This window comes from Siphateles boraxobius, unplaced genomic scaffold, assembly GCF_051911475.1.
Source record: "Siphateles boraxobius isolate OS27281-9 unplaced genomic scaffold, OSU_SipBor_1 100, whole genome shotgun sequence".
Classification (NCBI taxonomy): Eukaryota; Metazoa; Chordata; class Actinopteri; order Cypriniformes; family Leuciscidae; genus Siphateles; species Siphateles boraxobius.
Window position 1 is genome coordinate 32,501 of NW_027508701.1, and position 26,013 is coordinate 58,513.

A 26,013-nucleotide genomic window follows, 5' to 3' on the forward strand; every position below is an offset into this window, starting at 1 on the left:
GGGTAAGTTACTCAAAAAAAGTAATCCACTACAAATTACTAATTACTACTTTAAAATTGTAATTTGATTACAATACTGATTGCTGCTTGTAAAAAGTAATCAGATTACTAATTACTTTACTTTCAAGTTACTTTGAAAACCTATTAAAACTACAAGAATAGGCCTACACACTACAAAGTGAAACTCAGTTCTCTCCGTAATTTAAAGTTCTGGGAGTCTCCCGCATATTGATAGCTGCTCGATGATGCCCACAAATTAGTTAAAATCTCCCGGAATCTAGAGCGAGCGAGCAAGAGACAGAAGAGACTGAAGACAGAAGAGACTGAGCTCCAAACTGTGTAGCGCGCGTACTTTGTAACACGTTATAGCCAACTCTGGTAACTATCCAGCCAGTTTACATCAGAAACACCATATGCTGGTTATGTGATGAAAACGTCAACATTTATTAGATCATATAAATCATAAACTATGGTGATAAAATGTTGAGGTCTTGATAAGTTTTTTATAAATTGATAATATGCCCCTGTAATCATAATATGTATGAAAAGAAATAGTTGTGTATATGTTTTTCTATTCTATGCTAAAATCTAGATGAGCGGCTCAAGAGCTTCTGTTGCAAAAGACTCTGCAAAGTACGAATCATTATTACCCACAATTATAAAAATGCTCTTAAAATGTCTGCTTTTTATTATTGAAAAGCAGCATTAGGTGTGTGTGTGTGTGTGTGTGTGTGTGTGTGTGTGTGAGTGTGTGTGTGTGTGAGTGTGTGTGAGTGAGTGTGTATGTGCGTGCAAGTGTGTGTGTGTGTGTGAGTGAGTGTGTGTGACTGAATGTGTGTGTGGATGTGTGTGTGGGTGTGTTAGTGTGTGTGTGTGAGAGAGTGTGCGAGTGTGTGTGAGTGAGTGCGTGTGGGAGTGAGTGTGAGTCTATGCGCATGTGTGTGAGTTTGTGTGTGTGTGTGTGTGTGTGTGAGAGAGTGTGCGAGTGTGTGTGTGTGTTTCAGTCTGTGTGTGTGACTGTGTGTGTGTGTGTGTTAGTGTGTGTGTGTGTGTGTGTGTGTGTGTGACAGTGTGTGTGTTACTGTGTGTGAGAGAGTGTGCAAGTGTGTGTGTGTGTGTGTGTGTGTGTGTGTGTGTGTGTGTTTGAGTCTGTGACTGTGTGTGTGTGTGTGTGTTTGTGAGTGTGTGTGTGTGTGTGTGTGAGAGTGTGTGTGTGAGTGTGTGTGTGTGTGTGTGTTTGAGTCTGTGTGTGTGACTGAGTGTGTGTGTGTGTGTGTGTGTGTTTGAGTCTGTGTGTGTGACTGAGTGTGTGTGTGTGTGTGTGTGTTAGTGTGTGTGTGAGAGTGTGTGTGTTACTGTGTGTGAGAGAGTGTGCAAGTGTGTGTGTGTGTTTGAGTCTGTGTGTGTGACTGTGTGTGTGTGTGTGTGTGTGTGTGTGTGTGTGTGTGTATGTGTGTTTGAGTCTGTGTGTGTGGGTGTGTGTGTGTGTGTGTTAGTGTGTGTGTGTGAGAGTGTGCGAGTGTGTGTGAGTGAGTGCGTGTGTGTGCGTGCTTGTGGGAGTGTGTATGAGTCTATGTGCGTGTGTGTGTGTGTGTGTGTGTGTGTGTGTGTGTTAGTGTGTGTGTGTGAGAGTGTGCGAGTGTGTGTGAGTGAGTGCGTGTGTGTGCGTGCGTGCGTGTGGGAGTGAGTATGAGTCTATGTGTGTGTGTGTGTGTGTGTGTGTCCTCTTCCTTGTTCCCCAGTGTCTCAGCACACCCGTCAGTGTAAACGCACTAATTACTCCTGTAGCAAACGAGAGAAAGAGCGAGAGGAAGTTAATGATCGGTGAAAGCCCTCCCTCTCTTCCTGCCTTTCTTTCCCTCTTTTTATCTCACAATCCCCGTCTGCCGAAATCCCTGTCCCTGTCCACCTCTCCTTCCTTTTCTCCTCTCTCATGTTCTTTCCTTCCTGCCCCCCCCCCCTCCCCCACACATCTTTTATTTTGCCTTCCCCAATTTGCATATTTTCCAGTTTCTCACCGTGAGGGAATCCAATAGCAGGATTCATATGCAGATCATAATCAGTGTGTTATTCACAGGAGTGTGTGTCATTTGTACGGCTGATTGCGTCTCTGCGTTTGGTCTTGTAAACGTCGATGTCTCCGAGGATAGAGTCAAACACTGGGAAGCGCGAGGATAAATGATCCTGGGTGAGGAGGTCTCTATATCTCCTCCGTCATCTTCCCGCTCGGTGTGTTCCTCCTCTCCTCTGTGTATCAGCTGTAGCGTCGGCTGACTGATGTTCAGATACTCATTAGATCTCCTGTCTTCCCTCAGGACTCAAACTCATATTATATTATATAGTGATATTAAAATCAATGTGCCTGCTCTCTTTCCATTCATCTAATCGCATGAATGTCTTATAATGCTTTCAAATATACACTGTGAATACATTTGTGGACAGGATCACTTGTGCTTCAGTTATTTGAGTGCAGCTTGTTCATGTTAGCAACTGTGTCGCAGCTTTTGAAAGATAGTGTAAGTGAGTGTGTATGTTTACGTATATGTACGATGTAGAGGTGTAACGGCACACAGAAGTCACGGTGTTTGGGATCCCTCGGGTTTGGGGTCACGGTTAGATATGAGTGCGGTACATTTACATTGTACATTGTCTCTCGCCATACATATTTTCCCGAAATAAGTTCCCATGAGCCGGAAGCAGGGGGGGGGGGGGGGGGGGGGGCTTAGGCTCTCTATTGTCAACGTCGCCTACATTTTACATTTTTTTTGACTCAAATTAGTATGGTTGCAGTTATTTACAAGAACATTCAATTGATTATATAGATGAGGGTTATAAATAATGATCCGTATGATACACCATCTGCAGATCTCGTGTATGGCTCGATTCTTCTCGCTAATGCTTGTTAAAGCTGATTAGCCGGTGGCGCCTACTGTGTTTATGCTTCAGGTGTGTGTGTGTGTGTGTGTGTGTGTGTGTGTGTGTGTGTGTGTGTGTGTGTGTGTGTGTGTGTGTGTGTGTGTGTGTGTGTGTGAGTGTAATTAGACAGTGCATTAGAGAGGATCTAGCACTTGTGTTTCACACTTTGACTGAGAAGATTAGATGTAAATCTTGCATGGTGATCATGTTTGGCCACAAAGATCTAGCTCTCTGACTCGTCTATAAAGATCTGCAAGCGTGAGATTGCTCTTGAATCCTGCAGAAGTGTTTGCTTGAGTTTTCATCAGGTCAGATGTGTGATGGGACTGAATGACGGCGTCTTGAGCTTGTTGTGATGTGTCGTCTTTGAAAACACATGTGACTTGTCACATTTATCTGTGTTTCCAGTATGTCTGGTATTCTGGTGTGTTGTGTGGTGGTCGCACTGAAACACACACACACACACACACGAGAACACTGCTCTCTTTCTCTCTCTAACAAGATCACACACACACTGTCAGTGACGGGTCAACAATCTCACGGCTCGGGATTCCTCACGAACACTGGATGTGAAGCCGATGAATGCATATCTGTGTCCGGGATGCTTTCTGACACAGCAGGTGTGTGTGTGTGTGCGTGTGTGTGTGTTACGTGTCTGAGTGTGTGCTTGTTTATATGTAAATAACGGATTCGGTAAGAACAAAAAGTGCTTTACAGCCTGACAGGAAGCGTTGGAGAACCGGTTTAATCTCATCAAGGAACTTTTTATTCTCTAGTTCTTTTTAAATTGTGCTTTAAAAGGATAATTGACTCAAATAAATGAGATCTGTCATCATTTACTCCTCATGCCGTTCTTCCATGAACACGAGAGGAGATGTTCAGCTTTGTGCATATAAAGCTGAACAGACACCAAACATGACAGGAAAGGATCATGTGAAACTCATTATGTGCTGAAAGTCTCACATCTGTTAATCTCATTTGCATTCACATAGGCTATATATTCAAATATGGCAAATCAGTGACACAGAAGCCATTATTTGTTGCTTGTCTTGACAATTTGAATATGTCCAGGTGCAAATAAGCATGATTTTCAGTGATTAATAATAATAGTAATACTTTTTTTATAGCACCTTTACATGCAATTCACATGAGCATATTATGTAAATTGCATGTAAAGGTGCTATAACAAACAACGATATATATATACACACATACATACACCAAAAATATTGAAGGAAAATAAAAGATTAAATAACACATTTAAATCAAAAAAGGAAAAATTATGCTACTCTTGAAAAAAAGGTTACATTTCTTAATTTCAGGCATCATAAACAAAAATAGAAAAATACTTTTACAGCATTTATTATTTAATTTGATTAATTTCTACATTATTGCTGAAATGAACATTGGTTTTCATGACATGAGGTTGGCCATTTTTAATTTCGGATGAACTATTGCTTTAAAGAATCTTTAAGATCTTGTTAAAAGGGTGGTATAATGCCCTTTTCATTTAAAGTAAGTCTCTGATGTCCCCAGAGTGTGTATGTGAAGTTTGAGCTCAAAATACCCCACAGATATTTTCATATAGCATGTTAAAATTGTCACTTTTTGAGGGTGAGCAAAAACGCACCGTTTTTGTGTCTGTCCCTTTAAATGCAAATGAGCTGCTGCTCCCGGCGCAGGGGGCGGAGCTTCAACAGCTCCTGTCCTTTTACCTCAAACACACACGCACTGAACATTTCTAAAACCTTTAGCCTTTTATGTTCAAACCGAAGTCAGAAAGATGGAGAGACTCAAGAAGAAGTGAGAACATTTCTGAATGATTAGTTGATGAATTTATGTAGCTTATGTAGTTATCTTCTAGTCATTGATTAGCATATTCTATCTTGATCATCTATAAATCATGTTCTGGGGGCAGGGCTTATGTAAATATTATGGTTGGTGATGTCACTAACCCGGGAGGAAGCTCATGTAGTTCCTATCAGCCGTTTGTTGTAGTCCTTAAACTATTTCTTTAAAAGCAAAAATCACCCTTTGCTTTGAACTTTGAGCGTCGTAACTTTGCAGATGGTGTTTATGCTCAAACAGCAACATTACACACTAACTAAAGTTAGAAAAGTGAAATCATGATCAACAACCCCTTTAAGCCATGTTGAGCTCTATGTTGCAAAAATTGGAGATTCTTGATAGGTGGCGTGAAGAAGCTTTCTCTGTGTGAGAACGGTGGGGGTTTAGTGTTTCCTAATCCGTCAGACCGGCTGGGCTCGGGGTGAGAGAGAGAGAGGGTGTGTGTGTGTGTGTGTGTGCTAGAGAGGGAGAGAGAGAGAGAGAGGGTGTGTGTGTGTGTGTGCTAGAGAGAGAGAGAGAGAAAGAGAGAGAGAGAGAGAGAGAGAGGGTGTGTGTGTGTGTGCTAGAGAGGGAGAGAGAGAGAGAGAGAGAGAGAGAGAGAGAGAGAGAGAGAGAGAGAGAGAAAGAGGGTGTGTGTGTATGTGTGCTAGAGAGAGAGAGAGAGAGAGAGAGAGGGGGGGGTGTGTGTGTGTGTGTGTGTGCTAGAGAGAGAGGGTGTGTGTGTGTGTGTGTGTGTGTGTGTGTGTGTGTGTGTGTGTGTGTGTGTGTGTGAGAGAGAGAGAGAGAGAGCGAGAGAGAGCTGAGGTTTGGGGGAGGAGGACAGACGGGAGGAAGTGTGTGTGAGAGAGAGAGAGACAGCAGAGGTTTGCACTCTTCTCTCCGGCGGCTGACTTCAACTCTCTCTCTCTAACTCTCTCTGTCTCTCTCTCTCTCTCTCTCTCTCTCTCTCTCTCTCTCTCTCTCTCTCTCTCTCTCTCTCTCTTTCTCTCTCTCTCTGTCTCTCTCACACACATTTGCTGTGTTTAGCTGAGCTGAGCGTCACAGGGACACACAGACTGTGAGCTTCAGAGATGATGGGAAACTTGGACACACTGGAGAAACCTGCAATTGTTGCATTAAAGAGCTACAAAAAAGTGTAGGATTTATTTTCACTTAGAAATTGCTTGTGAATTTCACAAATAATGACAAAGAAATGGCATGTAACACATTGATTTGAAGTAAGACAAAATTGAAATGATGTATTAAGCTTTGTACTGTGTGTTCATAACACTTGCACTGTAAAAGGTGATTTTTCAGAGTTGTAAAGACTTCTGGAGTAAAGAAAATACAGTTTCAGTCTTTCTACTTGCTCATTTCAATGCGTTACTTTGTAATTAACTGTGTAATTTCTAAAACTAAAATGTTTTGGCAATCGCTTGTGACTTGGACTGGATTGTGTCCTCAGTGATGTGTCGTTCAGGTTTCAGCTTTGTCCTAGAATAGGGAGATAAAGGACACATTAAGAGTTGAGTAAAGCTGAGATCAGATGTTCATCAGTTCTGGCTGGGTCTTTGAGTCACTGACGTGTTGTCTCTCAGTAAAGTTGTGTGTGTGTGTGTGGGGGGGGGGGGTGCAGCAGTGTTTCTGCAGGCTGGCAGTGCCCCGGGACAGCGGGTGTGGTGGGCACACTTCATTATGGTCTGGAGAAGAGCCGTATTTGATGCTGTTTTACACAGACCTATTGTTCTCATCTCATGTCGTGGTGATTCTGGACTGATGAGAGGATTCAGTGGATTTGGGGATTTAAGATGCCACTTTGTGGACATTGGATCCCGTTAAAGAGTGTGTGTGTGTGTGTGTGTGTGTGTGTGTGTGTGTGTGTGTGTGTGTGTGTGTGTGTGTGTGTGTGTGTGTGTGTTTGTGTGTGTGTGTCTGTGTGTGTGTGTGAGTTTGGGGGATGGTGGTGAGAAAGAGTGTGAGATTTTGAAAATTCTTGTGTATTGGTTTAGTTTATTATTTGATATTGCAGAAGGTTTATTTACATTTTTTTTTAAATGTAGCCTATTTATCTATAGTACCTCCCCTTAAAGAAATATTCTGTTATAAATAATGTTACTAAACAGACATCAACTTCAACTCATACTTCAGTTCGTAAAAATAAACAACTGAATAAAATGTTGTTTTTGTTGGCGGCAGGCGTACAGTAGACTCTCGTTATGATTATGATTTCTTTGTTGTCAAACCCGTCGAGATGATGTTCTGTGTTATTTCCCAGCATGTCTCAGATGCTGTCAGTAGAGCTGGACTTGTTTTAACCCAGAACACTCTTTAACATCAAGCTCTCGCTGCATCATTCGTTTACAGTACACTCTAAAAATGCTGGGTTGTTTCAACCCAAATTCGGGTGAAATATTGACAAACGACCCAAATTTGGGTCAAATATCGACAAACCCAACCGTTTGGTTAAAAATATTGTTAAAAAATGAACCCAATGTCTGGGTTTGTCGATATTTGACCCAAATTTGGGTTAAAATAACCTTGCATGTTTTAGAGTGTATCATTCTGAACAGATCCTGGCTCGTTCTGTCTTCTGGCTCTCACGCTGGAGATTTGTCTCTGATTCTGAATGTGATTGGACTGATAGTGATGGGTCATGCCTAAACGCTGGCTAATGGTTCCCAGGGATCCGGCTCTCAGGGACACCGGGACAGGGGCCATTTAAAGGGACAGGGCTCTCAGAAACCCGTGTGACCTGTCGGAAATATGTGCACCTGAGGTGGTTTGTGTGTTTGTGCTTGTGTGTGTGTGTGTGTGTGTCATGTCTTTAAAAGCAGCGTGTTCTTGTTGTGGATTAAACAGCATTTGGGATTTCCTCGGTAAACATACAATAATTATTCATGATCAGGGATATGAGATGTTCTTGTATTTAAAGTATCTTCATATTAGAATTTTAAAATTTTGTGTTTTAAGTTGGTGTGCAATCTCTGCACCACTAAAAAAAAAATTGGTTTTCAAAAAATGTTCACTCAGAAAATGCTTGTAAATGTCACAATTAAGCTTTTCCCCGCCATTGACGAGATTTCCGTCATTTGCGGCCATAGACTGTAAATAGATATGGGCGTAGTGTGCGTGACGTCCCCCGTAGTGTTTCTGAAGAGGGTTTTTGAAGCCCAAAGTGGGCGGAGCCGGCCGTCGCCATCTTGGCCGCGAGTCACTCACGGATAACCAGAAATGTGCAGCGAGGCGAATTAGCTGAGGTGACGTGACGCTAACGCTAGCAGATAAACGGCTAGCAGTGACATCAGCGGCAATCCACCTGTCAGTCAAGTGGCCACGCCCTTAATTATGCACAACTTTAAGGCTAAATATAATTTAAACGGATGAGTTATAAAAACATTCACCCCCCTCACAGTCGTCATGAAGGCCAAAATTAGCTTTACGCCGGGTTCACACCGGACACTGAAGCGACGCGGAACGGAAAATCACGCGCGGTCCGGCGCCTGCCTGTTCACACCAGACGCGTATTCTTCGCGGAGGTCGACAAGCGCTTCTGCTCAGTTGTTGTTTACTCAGAGCTATTTTTTTACATCATGGGTAAGTAAATAACCTCATAATATAAATACACCATGTTTCTGTAACCAAGAAGTTTGTACACTTCTTTTATTAATCCGTTCTCGAGACACACACGCAGCCAGAGAGAGAATATGGTAGACAGTTATAGTAGTGTATATATACCGTTGAAATATACATCCTCTCTTCAAATTTATTACATCTCTTTTCCTCTTCCTGTTTCCCAGTGCGAGTAGACAGGAGGAGAGCCTTTGCCCTATATCTTTTGATTATAGGGTATTTAATTTTGAAAATTGCTTATATTTTGACAATTGACCGGATGGTCGAGTGTTTCTTGGTGTAACTTCCTGCCGGAATTGACGCGGATCACTCGCGGCTCGCGGAAAAAATAGACCAGACGCCGAAACTGGCGCTTCACGGCGCGTGCCGGCTGCGCTGTGCTCCGCGTCTGGTGTGAACGACACCATAGGTTAACATGGGGGCCGAAAGGAAGCGGCCTCCGTTCCGCTCCGCTTCAGCGTCCGGTGTGAACCCGGCGTTATAGACCAAAACCACTTTTTGTACCAGGCAGTAAATATTTTTTTTTCTGCTGTAAAGTTGTGCATATTAACATGGAGGTCTATGAGATTGAGGCTCTTTTGCAGCCGGTCTCTAGTGGCCAGTCGATGAACTGCAGTTTGAGTCACTTCAGTGTTGGCTTCAAGAGAGAGACGGGAAGGTTTCCGCTTGTTTGCGACAGCGCTTGCCCTCCACACACTTGTTGAAGCCATGAAGATGTACAGGACTGAAGCTTTAGGGTGTTGATGGACTCGATCTACTCCATCTGTGTTTAGATCATCGTTCTGAATCACATCCAGATTATACAATTAGATTATATGAAAACAATAATTATAGTGTCAAACCAGACAGGTACGTTAAGGCTGGAATACACTACATCTGAACAGATGTTAAAACACTACGGGTCACATCATTTTATGACTTCGTAAATGGTTTCAAAGAAAATCTTTACGTCAAAAACGAATCGACTGAGAATCACACACTACCAGACTTAAACAACAGACTCAAACATGCGCTCAAACATGTTTACTGAACTGGATGGAATCATAATCCGAAGCTAAAATAATATTTGGCCATCTTGCACTACGAGATATTCTGTGAAATAGTTTAACATCAAAAGAGATTGTGTTGAATAGACGATGCTTCCACATGTGTTTGGCTCAGTTGTTCTCTAAGCACTGGGAATAGGACGTTATTGTCCTATGACATTAATCTTTCTGTTATCTGTCAATTACTGTCATCTGAAGGATGGGGCTCAAAATCCCATGTGTCACCAGGACTAGATGGAGCGGCACCTGTAAATGAGAGTCTCTCACTGGAATGAGAAATGACCCAGGACAGAATCTGGGTCAGTCTCTGACTGGAATGCTCATAAACACACGTCTGGTGTGCGGTGAACATACTGGAGATGGAGAGACGAGACTGAGATCACACTGAGTGATGGACAGCAGACACAGTGATGATGATGATGATGATGATGATGGAGGTATTCTTGGGTCAGATATACAGTATAGTGGTGCAGGGATCATTAAGCCCTGTTTCTAGACTGGCATGCAGTCTGTGCCCGCAGGAACTCTGGGAAAGAAATGGACTAATTTAATGATGCTTTCTGCAGATTTCCCCACAGAATTAGCACTGAAAAAAAAAGCAAGATTTCATCTGGGCCTTTGATTCATTGGAAGTACTGTAGTGTCCTTCAAATCTTAAAAGTATATTTTTAAACAGCCATACTTGTAGAAAATACAATATAAATTAAATAAAGGCCACTTAAGTGCACTTTCATGACTGTTTCTTAAGTAAAAAGTGCACAATAATACATTTCTATTTAACTGCACATAACATGCAATGCAGTTTCTGAAAACATTACATTCAGTTTGCACTGAAGTGCATACTTCTAAAGTATATTATTTACATAATAAGTCGTTTTTTTTCTGCTAAACTGTACTCCGTTTTCACAAGTCATTGGCCGATACTAACACAATTGCGGAATCTTTTTTTTTTCACGTTTCTTTACCTCATTTATACAAGCATTCTTTGATCACATGTCATGTGATTAATTTATAATAATTATTTTATTATTTTTTAGAATATCTAATACATCATGTTTTGGGGTTGTGAACGTCATTTCACATTGACTTTTAGGTATGAAACAATCATATTCTGTGATTGATCAGTTGGTGCCTCTCCAGTTTATCCTGCAGGGTCATGTTTGAAGTCTGAATCTGGCCAGTTCGTGTGTGTGTGTGTGTGTGTGTGTGTGTGTGTGTCATCAGCAGCTAATGGCCAGTTCTTCTGGTTTGATGGGGAAGGGACGAGCACCTGATCCCCATCTGTACCAGCGTCCTCTCACTGACCTTCATCTGAACTCGAGCATCATATGAAGCTCTTGCTGTGAGGCTGGGCTTTAGTCACATCTCCTCATTGTTCCTCTCAGCATCTCTATTGACTGCTAAATGAAACATGTTGATAGTAATGGTAGTGGCACAGAGAAGGGTCTGTCCAGGGATTCTGTGATATTTTGCAGACAGTAAAAGGGGTCTGTTGTCAGTAGTGTAGTGACGCTTGAAGAACACCTCCACAGATTCACTTCCTGACCCAGCTGCGTTCTGTGGGTCAGTGTGCTGAGTTCATGTGAACTTTAAAATGAGCGAAATCTCCATGGGGAGCTTTTTCACCCTGACCCAAATCTCCCGATTACACAGATTGCTCTTTAAATGACTGGATATCGTCAGTGAAATTTCGCTGAACAATAGTAAATATGACCACATTGTAACACTGATGTTAATTGGTTAAAGGTAATTGGTCAAGTGTCTGTTTAATGGCCAATTATCTCATTGCCATATGCCTGGGTGAGTTATCTCTATCAGTAAGTAAGAATCATGTGAATACAGGAAATGATGTGGAAACTGGATCATGAAGTGTTGCAAGCCGGATTCGAACCCACACGACCTGCACAAGCTCAACATGTAAGAGCACATATTTAAACGCCAGGTTTGTTTTTTCTGATCTGTATAGATTATCATGCTGGTTAGTGTCTAATTTTAGATAAATATTTGTAAAAAAACAGCGTGATTGATTGATATTGAACAAAAAATGGGCCGGAATGAATGTTTTATTGTACACCTTTTTTTATATTTACATTACTTTTGCCATAATCTAGCGCATCTTTAAAATCATTAATAATTTAATAACACTCTCAAAAGGAATTTCCATACTGTACATTATAATGTTGTGATGACTAAATTCACTTGTAGCAGTTGATCTGATTTTTTTATTTAGATAAAATATTGTAAAATATGGCGATCATCCATTTATCGGTTATTGGCCGTAACAGTAAAAAGAATATTGTCTTATATTATATTATATTGGCTGATCGATTTTTAGTTTTTAGTGTTTTATTTTTAATTTATTTACACAAAATATCATTTTAATATCAGCCATTTATCAGTTATCTGCCTTTACTTGAAAATAAAATCAGCTTATCAGTATTGATAATTTTAGTTGAATGATTTTAGTTTTTAGTGTTTTATGTTTCATTTATTTAGACAAAGTAGTTTATTTTTTATATCAGAGATTTATTGCAAAAAGGCTTATGATTATCTGCCAGAATTTTAATATCACTGTATTTTTAGTATAGACTACATACATACCATGAATACTGATTCTCAGCACTGTATTCAAGTGGCCTTAACGACTATATACTAACATTAAACACCCAGAAGACTGTGTTTACTGTGTAACTACACCTCATTCTGGACGTTATGGTTATGGTTGGGTGTAGTAGTAAGAGTAGGGTTAGGGTTAGTGGTTACAGTTTGGAGTAACAGTGTAACAACAAATGCAGGTTAAATGCAAGTACTTTACAATCCACTGACATGTACATATTTAGTGTGTATAAAATGTATAAGGACACATTAGGTAAGGCCTTAATCTACTATAAAGTGTGACCCTGCGTTCAGTACATGTCCTCCTTGGCCTGGATGAGCGACGGTGTCCTGTAAGAGAATGATGTGTGTGTGTGTTCAGGAGAATAGTCCTCTATTGTGTGTGTGTTTGAGCAGATAATGTATGCGTCAGGTCAGCTGCCGATCTCTGCTACAGTGCTGCATTGTGTTCATGATCCTGGAGACAGTCGTGCTCTCAACTCCTGCTGGTGACTCAGGCCATCTGAACACACTCCACACACTCCACACACACTCCACGGTGTGTGTCTGTCTGATGATCACACCTCTGCTGAAAACCTCGTGCATCTTTCTCACAGACGAGTCTTGTCTCTAGTGATGCACGATATATCGGCCAACATATCGGTATCGGCCAATATATTACTTTTTATTGTTTTTTGACCGATATATGAAGCCGATAAATAATGTATTATTTCCTTCAGCTGAGACTCTGTTCAACATGATGGTTTTGAATTGCTTGAAATAGGATTGAAATCACTTCAAAAAAGAAGAATACAGTTCAGTGCAACATGAGCAGCGCAAGTCTGTCATATCAGCTACATAAAACTATAATTAGAACATTCTTATAATTGTGTTTGGGACATGGCTTTTAATGATGAGACTTTTGTTTTTGTAATCAGGCTCTCAAAATTATATACAAATTTGGATTTAGATTTATCGGTTATCGGCTTTCAAATGTAAAGAATTATCGGTTATCGGTATCGGCCGAAACGTTGACATCGGCGCATCCCTCCGGCTGGACTCTGCCGTATCTTTACGGGACAGTGCCGGCTGTTGTGATTGGCAGGTCTGTCGTGTGGATTGGTGACCCAGCTGTTGGAGTGTGATGTTTTCCCAGCGCCCCCTCCTGTGTTTTCACAGGTCTTCCTCCTCCTCTCCGGGCGGCTGGGAAAGGCTCGAGGAGGGGAATGTGTTTGGGAGTCTCTCTTTTCTTCAGTGGTGTCAGTCAGCAGGGCCGTGGCCTCCACGCTGAATCAATATGGCTTTTGTTAGAAGAGAAAAAGCTTCTTTAGATGCTGGGATCTTGGAGTGAAGCGGGGTGATGCAGGATTACACGGGAATAAGCATCCCAACACAAGGCTTCGGCATTCCCAAACTGCACCACTGTCACACGTTTCCCAGCATCCAAGTTACTTTCCAGTCCTCACGGCTTTCATTTATCGGTAATCGGCTTCAAAATGAAACTTTTTTAAGTTTATCGGATCTGCTGATTGATGAAGTTTTTTAGTGTTCATTTTTAATTTACTTGCACAGCATAATTTTTTATATTTTTCATTATTTTGTATATGTTTATCAGTTGATTGATGTTAGTTTTATTGTTAGTTGTTTTATTTTTAATTTATTTAGACAAATCAGCCGTTTATCAGTTAACACGCACACAAAAAAACAAGAACACATCAACATTTATTGGTATCGGCCAGAATTTTAATTGCTGATTTCTGATGATCCATGAATTTTCTCACTGTAATACTATAATCCAATCACTGTGAGCTGATTGGTTGGTTATTTGGCCTGTTTTATCATTATAATGTGTTTGGTGTCAATGATCTGATCACTTGCTATAGTAACTGTCAGGATCTCTCCTGCTTTTATCTGACTGTCCATTATCAGTCCGTGTTCCAGAAGAAAGACTCACAGTACTGCTGTTTTCAGCTTTATATGTTTGTATTTCTCATCGGTGTGATTGAAGAGTGAATGAAGTGTGGTGGCATTCCTGATGGGAAAGGTCTCCATTAGTTTATAAAACAGCATGTGTCCCGGACAGCCTGTTATTAAGCGTGTGTATCCGAGGCCAGGCTGCCGTCAGCAATATCAGCAGGAGGAAAATCACTCCAACTGTGTCAGTGGACTTGTATTTTAATAAGTATTTATGAAGTTTGGAGTAAAAATGACATTAATCTCAGCTGATTTATTCCACATCTGCTGCAACTGACTTGTGCAGCGCATTAAATGTAATGTTTTTAGGTTTTAAGGTTTATTTTAGATTAGTACGTGTTTCCTTTTTCTCTTCTGTAGAAAAGTTCACTACCATTCAAAAGATTAGTGTCACTCAGATTTGAGCATGTTTTAATTTGTATTAAATACAGTACAAACAGTAATATTGTGAAATATTATTAAAATGTAAAACATGTTTTCTATGTGAATATATAGTAAAGTGTAATTTATTCCTGTGATTTCAGCATCATTACTCCAGTCTTCAGTGTCACATGATCCTTCAGAAATCACTATAATATGATGATCTGATGAGCAAGAAACATTTATGATTATTATCAATGTTGGAAACAGTTATGCTGCTTCATATTTTGCGGAAACTGTAAACCGTTTTGTTCAGGTTTATTTTATTAATAGAAAATTCAAAAGAACTGCATAGCCTATTTAAAATCTTATACATATTGTAGATTTTGTATCTTTTGAAACCTTTATTGCCAGTTTTTATGAATTGAATGTATCCTTGCTGAATAAAAGTATTTATTTAATTCAATAATATGGTTGTAAAGTGTTGGCTTGACTTGATAATACAGAACAATGAGGCTCAATACAGACAAACGATGAAATAACATTTAATAAAAGCAAGGAACCAAAGAGAGATGCATACCAGCACAAACCATCAACACTGAAAACATACGAAGACTGAGGGTTTAATTCACAATATGATGAATAACTATGGCAACTAAGGAAACAGGAACTAAACACAGGCAAAAAAAGACAAAGGAATATCAAAATAAGAGTCCTTGAAAACAGCGACAGGGAATAGTGAGAATGCGTGTGCATTGATTGATTCCAGATTGTGTTATGTGATGCAGTGTGACTTAATCTCCAGACGTGTTGGACCCAGTGTGTGCTGTGTTCTCCTTGCTGGTATTCTCACCAAAATTACTAGCTTAATAACTATCTTAACTGGCCTAACTTCACTAAAAGGACTGTTGTGATTGACTATCTTCAGCAGGCGAGCGGTGCTGGTCCATCAGTGTTAACCAGCGTAAATCTGACACTGCAAAAATGTGTTGTGTTGTAATATAAATCCCGCACACTACTCAAGCACGTCACACAAATATTACAGTCAAACGGCCTTCCTCTGTCTTATTTTTTGGGCAACTTTATTTGATGATTCCACATCACTGAATCAACATTTGCAAAAACAAAAGTAAGGGTTTGATTAGGTCAATATCTCCTTAACGTACGTTATTAAAGTGCATGTGGAAATTCATGCAGGGTTGTTTTGATAAATAAAGATATTTCTCTAGCAAAAGGACAGTTACGAGTGAGCACTGGAGGCCTCGGTGATATTTGTGTGTTTAAACCGGGTATTGATGTGTGTGCAGTCCAAGCGTTAGTTGTATGTTTACGGGCCGTGGACTCTCTCGTGCCCTGCTGTGCCAGGACTGTGGGCTGACTCTGAGCAATGTGATGCCAGCTTTACAAACACAGAATACATGATTCATCACAATCCCTTTGTCTCTCTCTCTCTCTCTCTGTAGGTGACATCACACAGAAAGGCTATGAAAAGAAAAGAGGGAAATTATTGGCGCCCTACATACCCCAGATACAAGGTAAACAGCTCGCTCTTATCAACTGTATTGCACAGCCACTGTTTAATGAAGTATTTTGGCTCGCGGTGCATGTCTAGGTTATAAAACCCTCACTTGTGTGACCTCTTCGACCTTCACCAGAGCTCTGAATCTGACTGCGGTCTGGGAGGATCTGAAATACATCAATGGTTTCAGTTATGTCAAGGATACTCTGAGCTAATGGAAACAGTGTGTGTGTCTCGATGGGGAAGAGGAGTTATCCACACTATAAAACTAAAAACTAAGTGCAGGGTTCAAACTGCCTCAAACTCTCAATTATGTGGTGTGTGTCTTTGTTGTTTGGTTTAGGCTGGCTAGCAACTGCCCATATATCCAGGCATGATATCTCTTTCCAAATGCTGAATATAGACGTGATCATTATTTATGGATCCTTGCTCTTTCACCTCTAAAATGTAAGAAATTCTTCCTTTTGGACTCTTAAATTTGTTTTATTCATGTCTTTTATTCAAAACATCCAAGTCAACATGGGATAGTTCACCCAAAAATGAAAATAATTTCATTATTTTTAAATCATGACAGCTCTCTGAATAGCATGTTATTGAATATGGCAGTGTTCATGTATTTGGTCCTGGTGGACTTTATCTGTTACACTGCTGCTGCTGTTGATTATTTCTGCTGCTGCAAATCAAGTATGTACTTGCTTCTGCCTATAGATACACAGATGCTGCTCTGAGCATGTAAGATCTGCTGCTGCTGCATACATAGACACATAAATCCTGTATCAGTTATAGACAGGTGGAGCTGGGGAGGTGGAGGGGTTCGCATACTTCCCTACTATACAGTCGGCAAAAAACAGTATGTGACAAAAAAAAAGTCCCTCGACAAAAAGTCCCCGGATGATCTACTTCTTTCGGCGAGATCCTGAAGTATGCATATGATGGACACGTTACTATCCCATGAGGCCACGGGAGAGGATTTATGAATGGCAGTGAAGCGACAGAACTCATGATGTAGGTCACATGATAATGACAACATGGCCGATGTAGTACAGTCTAGATTACATCCACACTACACTCTATAAAATGCTGGGTACTTTCAACCCAAATTTGGGTAATAAATGGACAAATCCAAACGTTAGGTAACATTTTTAAATAAAAATTTTAACCCAACGCTTGGGTTTGTCAATATTTGACCCAAATTCGGGTTGAAACAACCCAGCATTTTTTAGAGAGTACAGTACAGTAGTCAAAATTTGAAGTGGATCAAAACAGTTCATCAAAGTTGTCCTAAAACAACAACGAGTATTGTTCAAAATTCATGTATAACTTTGATGAAAGGTTTTGAACCACTTCAAATGTTGACTACTGTAAATAGAACATACTTTTCTTGCAGTTTTATTTAAAATAAGTACCTACTAAAGAGAGTATGCTTGAGATTCTGGACGGAGGACTAGCCTACAGCAAACACTGAACCAGACTATTCAAATGTGGAGCAAGCGATCTCATTGGCTGCAGGATCAGCAGAGGCCAATCAGCTCGTGTCATGCAGTGATGATGTGATTGCTTGCAGATCGCATCTAAAGGCCTTCGTTTCAACATTTAACTAGATATTTATGTCATTAAAACTTATATGATTTTCTTTCTTCTGTGTAAGTCAAAAGGAGGATATTTAGCAGAATGTTTACACTGCTTGCTTCGATAAAAAGAAAGTGAATTGGGGACAGGAGCTGGTGAGATCCAAAAATCACCATAAAAGTATATATTCAAGAAATTGTCTATTGGACTTCTGCGCTGTTTTTCAAGAATACTAAAGTTATATAATAACTCTGTGTGAGGAACAGACTGAAATATTTATTGTTATTCAAAGAAAATCTTCCTATACGACATTGCGGTAAATATCTCATTCATGTTTTTCACCTAATGTTATTAACATGATTCTGTGTCCTGGCATTCTGTGAAGAACTTAAGTAGTGACTCAAACAAGATAATCAATGACGTACACCTGAACAGAATAAACTAATAACAGTAACCATAGAAACAAAGGAGTGGCGGGAAAAAATCAAACAAAGGAACACATGATGTGAATCAAAACAAACTAAAAGTCCATAACCAAGGCCGTGTGTCCACCAAAGCGTTTTTTAGCCAGCCGTAAACACCTAGCTTTGGGCGCTTGAGAGCGTTTTTGCAGCGCAGCATTTTTTTTTTTTCTGTTGAGACACTTTGCTTGTTATGTTTCGGAATATCAGTTTTACTAGTATCTCATTTCACACATATTTTGTTTCTGTGTTGATTCTATATTAAAATGTCGATACAATGTAACGTATTTTTTCTGGATCTTGTTTTAAATTATTTTGTTCCGTTATTATGCTTGTTGTTGTCATATGTTGACGTTGAACAAACAGAATGTGACAGTTGGTCGGTGTGATATTAGTCCCGCCCCTCCTCCACTGTGATTGGACGGCTGGGTAAAAAGTGACAGTGATGAGCGCTGCGTTTTACCCAAAGTTGAACATTCCTCAACTCTCGGCGACCAGTAAAAAACGCCGGACGCTCAGCGCTTCAGCGTGAAAAAAACCTTCAGCGCCTCGTTACGCTCATGGCGTTTTAAAAACGCGGCGCTCCCATTGAAAACAATTGGAAAAATACGCCAGCTGCGTGAAAAAAACGCTTTGGTGGACACATGGCCTAAGACAAACTGAATATAACTGTGACATTGACGTGCCACATTTAAATGAAAAAGAGAAACATATCGAGTGATTTGAGGGTTAATTAATCAGGACTTGAACAAGAATTGCACACAATTGTCTTTTCTTTGCACTGATCTTGTAGGAAACAGCGTTACTTTAGTATTATTATATAACATTAATATGTAGTACATTTTTCAATTAGTTTTCATTTTAGTGTAAGTTTTAGCCATTTCAGTTAATTGCCATGACAACATTTATAATGTTTGGTTATATTTAATTTTTCAATTAATATTTAGGGCTATATTTTATTTTATATCAGCTCTATTTCAATTTCCAAAAATGTCGTTTTAATAGTTATATTTGTAAAGAAGGTAACAGTAACGGCACTGGTGGGAAAAGCCTAAGGACCTGAACACAAGTGGAGGTTAAAGGTCATCTCCCCGTTCCAGATCAATGGCATCTGTTTTGGTGATTTTGTTCACATGCGACGGTCGATATTTCAACGGCTCATGTCTTTCTGATCAACCCCCTCACTGCATGCTCAATCTGTATTCCTGGTGTATGTTTAATTATAGAATGGCCCTGAATACGTATTTTATGATCGTTGCGGTGGCTTGTGGAAAACTGAACGTCTGTCTCGGCCCCCACTCTATATTTTTGGTTTGGCTTTGAGACGGAGAATCAGGACTTGATTTTAAATCAGCCGTGCAGCAGAGATGGCTCTCCGGCGTGGGCTTTGTCTTTGTCATTTTCTAAGCTGGTTAACAGGCCTCCACACTTCCTCCCGTTAGGCTCTCTGTGCTCCTGAAACCCTTGTGAAAAGGAAGTACACTATAGCATACTTTGGAAAAGAGTACGTATTACAGAAATAATATACCTGCTTTTTAAACGAAATTGCTTAAGTGTCTGTGTTTACATGCACAACTTTTTCAATCGGACTGAATTCTTTCCGATTGATGATTGATGTTTACATTAACGCTAATCATGTGATCGAGTTGATGTGTGTGTGTTTATAAGTCACAAGCTTTAAATCTGAAAATATTTTTTGACATGCGCACACTGCACGCCTATAGAGTTTCCCACTGTTCGCGCATAATAACTGTTCTCTTACATCGGTTCTGTATGTGTTTTAAACAGTAGACTTCATATTTATCCATTTCTGGTCATAATTAGGAGACAATGAGCATATGAACCGTTGTGCCGCTGCTTATATTTGATCACGCAATAAAAATCGTCTGTGGATGAGAGTCTGAAACCAGGACTGGTGGGCCGCTGTCCTGCTCCACTTCACAGACTCAGAGAAAGGAGGATTATAGACACTCGTTTATACGACACTTTATTCAACAGGAAGAACAGCTCGTTCAGCGCATTATACGCCATTACGCTATTTCTACATTATTGCACATGCGCAGTCGTTTCAGTTTCGGTTCTCAATCCGATCAAGTGTTTACATGTTCTCTCGATCGGGTTAGAAAAGGAATAAACCAGCCCTTTCAATCCGATGGAGATTTCATTGGGATCGAGCTCAGTTGGATTGATTAAGGTGTTTACATGAAGACTTTTCAGTCCGATTGAGCCGACAATCCCATTACTAACAGATTATTTGGTTGCATGTAAACGTAGCGAGTGTGAACTGAATGTAATGTTTTAAGACACTTAATTGCATTGAAATAAATAAAACTAGAGATAAATCCGATAGCAGATCCGAGCAGGTGGAGCTGGGGAGGTGGAGGGGCTCAGAGGATGAATATATTTGTAATTACACATGAATATATTTGTAATTTCACATTTATAAAGATGAAGTTGCAATTTAGTACATTTAGAATATATTAACTTTAAAATGTAATATCGAATATCAAACCACAGTTAAATTTCAACAAGTCAACACATCAAAATAAGCCTGCTTCTTTAAAGCGCGACAAAATATTTTTAAAACATAATGATTAAAAGCATAATGATAAAACATAAGTACAAGTGTAGTCCTATAAGTGCACTTAAGTGGCCTTTATTTCATCGATATTATATTATCTGCAAGTACAGCATTTAAAAATATATAAGATTCGAAATACACTACAAGTGCACATTCAATACAATTAAGTGCACTTCTATTTCACAAGAGATGTCAAAGAGGCCATAAAGGTTTCGCTTTATGCATCGTGTACTCTGAATTAGTCTGACTCTGTGTGGTCATGTTAACAGCTGGTGTCCTCTACCTACAGTTCTACAGTTATAATATTATAATACTGTACTCAGCCACCAGAGCTGAACAAACCTAAGCAGTGAAATCTCAAATCTACCTGTTTATGTAACCAATTAAAGTTCATTACGATCAAGACTCCCAATGAGAGCTCAGTCATTACAGCCGGCACATCTCCTAAACATCTTCTAGTTGTTACATTGTTGCGTCTCCTGAAACATTCGTCCAGATCTGACTGGTAACAATCCTCTGGAAGCAGGACTGTGATTGGTTGGTTATCAGCCAACCGTTGAGGGACATTTACTCGCTTAGCAACTGGACGGAGTGACTTGTAGCATTTACTGCTGTGTTATCTTTGCACATAGTTGGGCTTTTGTGAAGCTGTTGAGATTACACACATTTTGCACAGGCCGTGTGTGTGTTAGCTCTTATGAACCAGCAGTCCCTCACTTCTTTTAATGTTGCACACTGTGTCTTATTGTCCTCATAGAACGTTAGCTTTTGTTGAGTTTAGCAGGATTGGAGGTTTCCCAGAGCCAGATGAACCGTGCATGTCCAGTCAAGCCCTCACAGGACCTGATTGAGACAGCGTTATAATGCTGCTACTGTGCAGTTATTGGGAAGACCTGAAGCAGTTATGATGGACTTAATAACAGAGGAAACAAGAGATGTTTTAATAAGACAGAGTTGAAGGAATAACAATCATGTTTGCAGTATAAAGTCTATGGGGAACAGCAACCCAGAGGGTTTACTTTCTGTTAAATATAACACAAATAAACACTTATATTAAATCTTCCATTCTCAAATATGTGGCATTCGATCTGTACATTTGTCTAAATTGTCATTGAGTGTTGTTCAAGACAGATGTGAATACACTACCATTCAAAAGTTTCGGGGAATGTCATGTTTTTCTGTGTTTTTGAAAGAATTCTCTTCTGCATTTATTTGACCAGAAATACGTGTGAAATAATGTGAAATATTATTACAATTGAAAACAGCTGTTTTCTATGTGAATATATAGTAAAGTGTAATTTATTCCTGTGATCAAAGCTGAATTTTCAGCATCATTACTCCAGTCTTCTTCAGTGTCACATTTATCAGTAGCCGCGTTTCCATTACCCTTTAAATTGCGAAAATTGAAATTGCGAATTGAAAATATGCCCAATGGACACATGTCAATTTCGCAAAAATCCCATTTATCGCAAAAAAGTTTTTACGCTCGCATGAGGTGGCTTTTCAGGCAACTCGAAAAATAAATATTTCGCAAAACTGCAATGGAAACAGTTTTTGCGTATTAACAGGTCACATGACATAGATGACGCGATATGTTTGGACAGAATACGAGACAGTTCTTCATTAAACTCATAAAAGACAAGACTGTAATTCTAAACCTCAAAGAAATGCCACAATCAAGACCTCGAAGCAGAAATGAGTGAGAAAGGTATGTGGCGCTCACAGGATAAGGGTCTTTCCTTACCATTAATAATAATGGCCAGTGCAGTGGCTGGGATATGCATAAACCTACCAACATCTGTCGCCATGATTTCTGGAATGACTTATCGCGAGAGGAAAAAATTACGTTTTAGTCGCATAACATCGGTTAATGGTAACGTCGTCATTTTGCAACAGTTTTTTGTCGACATTTAGAAAAAAATCCGAAAGTTTTGCGCAAATCTGTAATGGAAACGTGCCTAATTTTGAATTCTTTGAACATATTTTCTGTGATAATCAACAGCAAGTCACAATAATAACAGCGGGTTTAACACATAATGTAGTGCAGAATATTCTCCTCATCCTAAACTAGCTGTACTCTGTGCGACGCTGGTGTGAATCTGTGCTCGTGTGTGACGCTGAAGTGTGTGAGCTCCCCTGAGCGCAGTGTGGTTGTGTAGGATATGAGATGTATGATAATGAATGCTCCTCTACGTCAGCGCAGTAGCTGGAGTTCCCGGGGTCAAGAGGTCAACATGAAGGGGTTGCTAGGCAAACGGTTTGGAAGGAGGTAAACAATCCTGTGTCAGTTGCTTTGACTTTCCAAGAAAAAAGAAAAAAATGAGTTTAACACAAAGTTTAAAGGTCACTAGTTGTCTTAACCTGTGATAGATGTTCCACCATGTCAAAGTTTCACAAAGAATAGATAGTTTGGTTTTATTTATATCCCATAACAAAAGCAGGACTATGTTTTTAAAATGCAGTTTGTCTTGGATTTCCTTTATCTCTCCCTGTGTTTGTGACATAGTATGAAGGTAATATGATGGCATAAAGAATCACATGCGCAGGGTAAGATTTGTGAAAGTGTACTTATATTGCAAGCGTAAATAAAATCTGCATGTGCAAGAGAAGATTTGTAAAGGTGTAAATCGCCTTTTAAATGTAAGAAAAAAATATTGTTATTCGTAAGTGTAATGCATGTGTAGTGAAACTGCAGCTTCATGCTAACGCAAAATAAATATGATCTGTATTCTTCTGACTTTTTTCCACACTTACACTTTTGGCACGTTTTTTGTGCGCAAATACGGCCAAAAACACTGCATGTCTGTGAACAGAAATTTGCAAAGCAACAGAGTCAGAAACTACAAAACTGATTGATCGCGTAAAACCAACCTTTGTGTAAAAAAATAAACTGTCGCAAATGTCTAGATGACCTGTAGTATACAAGAGGCAAAAACTTTCCCGAAATACCCAGATTTGTACAGTTGTGTCTTTCTTTCAGCTGCGCTTCCAGTTTTGTCACGATTCTCTCACTCACTAAGTGTTTCTCAATGTCGAGGATACTTCCTTGGCAGGATTGATCCTTAAAAGTCCTTTCCTTCAGAGGCTAGACGAGGCTCCTCTTTAGCATTCGGAGAACACGTAAATGGAACAGGCTAGCAAGTGCACGTCATTGCGTCATTACGTCAGTGAAAAGTTCAAAAAGATCAAAAAGTTGTGATATACAGTACACTACCGTTCAAAAGTGTGGGGTCAGTATGATGTTAAATGCTTTTAAAAGAATTCTCTTCTGCTAACCATGATAAATTACTTTGTACAACTTAACTAGTTATTTATAAAAGAAATGCCAGTGACGGCAACCAAGCTAACAATTGTTAAATGACAGGTCCAGTTCAGTTACCCATCAATAACGTAATTTGTATATTTGTATAATTTGTAATATCAATACGGTAGTAATTTGTACTGGCATTTAAATGTTTAACTTTACTTATATGTACTATGGTTATAACAAATGTATGGTAACATAAATATGCTTACATTTAAAAGCATATTGCCCCGTTATTGCTCCGACTCCGCTAACGTCTGACATTTTTTATTTTTTGAACAAGATAGCAAAGGTGGCGCATAGGATTGTGGGTGATTGGAGAGTGCGAAGGCTACACATGCATCCTTTCCTGTGTATGGGATATTTTTCGAACGAAGGACTCAGTCCTTTTGAGGATCCTCGACTTTGGAACAGTCCTTCGACGGATGCCGATGACGTAGCATCCTCGAAATAACGGCTTCCGAGGATCCTTCCTTGACATTGAGAAACACCTACTGAGTTTTGCGAGCGTGAAGAGGAGGGCGTGTCCACCTTCATCATGTAGCCAATCAAACGAGCTTGTCGCTGACTCTCGATTTACCCTGATCTGATTGGTTCAATAAACAAGCCAGTCACCAGAACACAGCTTTATCTTCATTTGGCTCAGAAACTTTCTCGTTGGCGAAATGGTACTTTTCGTACATGTTACGTACATGTTACATAAATAAATAAATCATGATTGATTAATAAGCTGTGCACCATTAGGCTTAATACTGCATTTGTGAGCATTCATTGGCCTCTCTCTGGTGTGATATAGGTCACAGTCCTCTATGATGTCTGGTTTCTGCTGCAGTGCTGGGTCTTACGTAAGCAGCGCTGTGTGAATCATCAGTCTTAACCTTCCTCAAGGTGAAGCTTCTCCAAGCGCACTGACATAACAGTGACATTGAGCCCTTCAACGTTCAGTCAGAAGGTTTAATGAAGAGCTGAAGCGTAATCACTTATTCTCAGTTTGAGTGCATCCTCTGTCGGCGGTGGTTATTACTGTACATGTGATATATATTCAGATGTGCTTTTCCCCCGGGCTCATGCCGTCTCCGATGTATATGACTCTGTCTTCAGATAAAGATTATACAAATATATGAAGTGTTTTTTCTTACACACACCTATCATTCTGTGTTCAGAAGACTTTGATTCGTCCACTGGGGTCGTATGGATCACAGACATTCGTTATGGAATCACATGGATTAATTGTTGTCCTAAAAATCTTTACGTTTATATACATATGCACGTACATACGGGGAAGACGTGAGGGGGAGTGAAAGAGGAGAGAGTTCCCAGTTTTGTCCCTTTAACGTTTGATTATTAAAATAATGACAAAAGTCACCAGCACACTTATGAAAGGTGACTGCCACTACTGTTATATGTAAATTGCTCATATTAATATCCAGCTGTATCTGCATCAGGCAGTATTGTGTGAACACATACTGTATATAAACACCGTCTACTACATAATCAGGTTTGGTTCTAGGATTTGATCCTCACTGACAATAATGAGCCAGAGAACATTGCCTTCTTAAACCAGCACTAATTTATTACTATATAGTAAGTCAAAAGTAGTCTACCAGTACTTAAACTGGTACCAAGTTAGCACAAGAAGTTTGGTTGCACTTTATTTCACAGTGCGTGAACTTACATGTATTTACAGTGTACTTAAGAAAGTACTAGGTAATATAAGGTAACTACATGGGTTAAGGTTAGGTTCAGGGTTAGTACCTTGTTTTTACCCAGTTATTGTAATTACTGTAATAAACACATAGTATGTTCATGTGGAAAAGGACTGTAAAATAAAGTGCTACCAAAAGTTGAATGAATATAAATGATATAATGATACCAGTCTTTCTGCAGTTCAAATCGGTACACGCGTAGACAACTATCATCATTATTACTAACAGGTATTACTACTCCTAACATTCACTGCCTGAATAAATAAATCAAGTTTTTGCTTTCGTTGTGTTTGACCTATGTAAACTTACGATGTCAACATTTTAGATACCAGTGAAATTTCACAATTCTCGATTCCAATTTATGATCACAGCAAAATGTAATGCTATCCTAACTAATATAACATTCAAAAAGTAAACAGTCAATAATAAAATAAGAATAAATAATCAAATTTCAAGCAATAGCATAAATAAATACAAGAGATTACAAAGTTCTAACATGATATAAACAGCGCTTGTGAAAGCTGTA

The 26,013-nt window shown here is 39.6% G+C and overlaps 1 protein-coding gene across 1 annotated transcript in view; it reads left to right on the forward strand.

Annotated features, from left to right (window-relative positions):
* Positions 1-2,133: 2,133 nt before the first annotated feature.
* The window catches only part of dip2a (disco-interacting protein 2 homolog A), a 127,376-nt gene continuing 103,496 nt past the window's right edge, over positions 2,134-26,013 (forward strand). The window contains exons 1-2 of the mRNA XM_077240162.1: positions 2,134-2,187; positions 15,811-15,882. Of these exons, the coding sequence (XP_077096277.1) occupies positions 2,178-2,187; positions 15,811-15,882 (82 nt within the window). The 5' untranslated portion in view covers positions 2,134-2,177. The remainder of the gene's footprint in view (positions 2,188-15,810; positions 15,883-26,013) is intronic.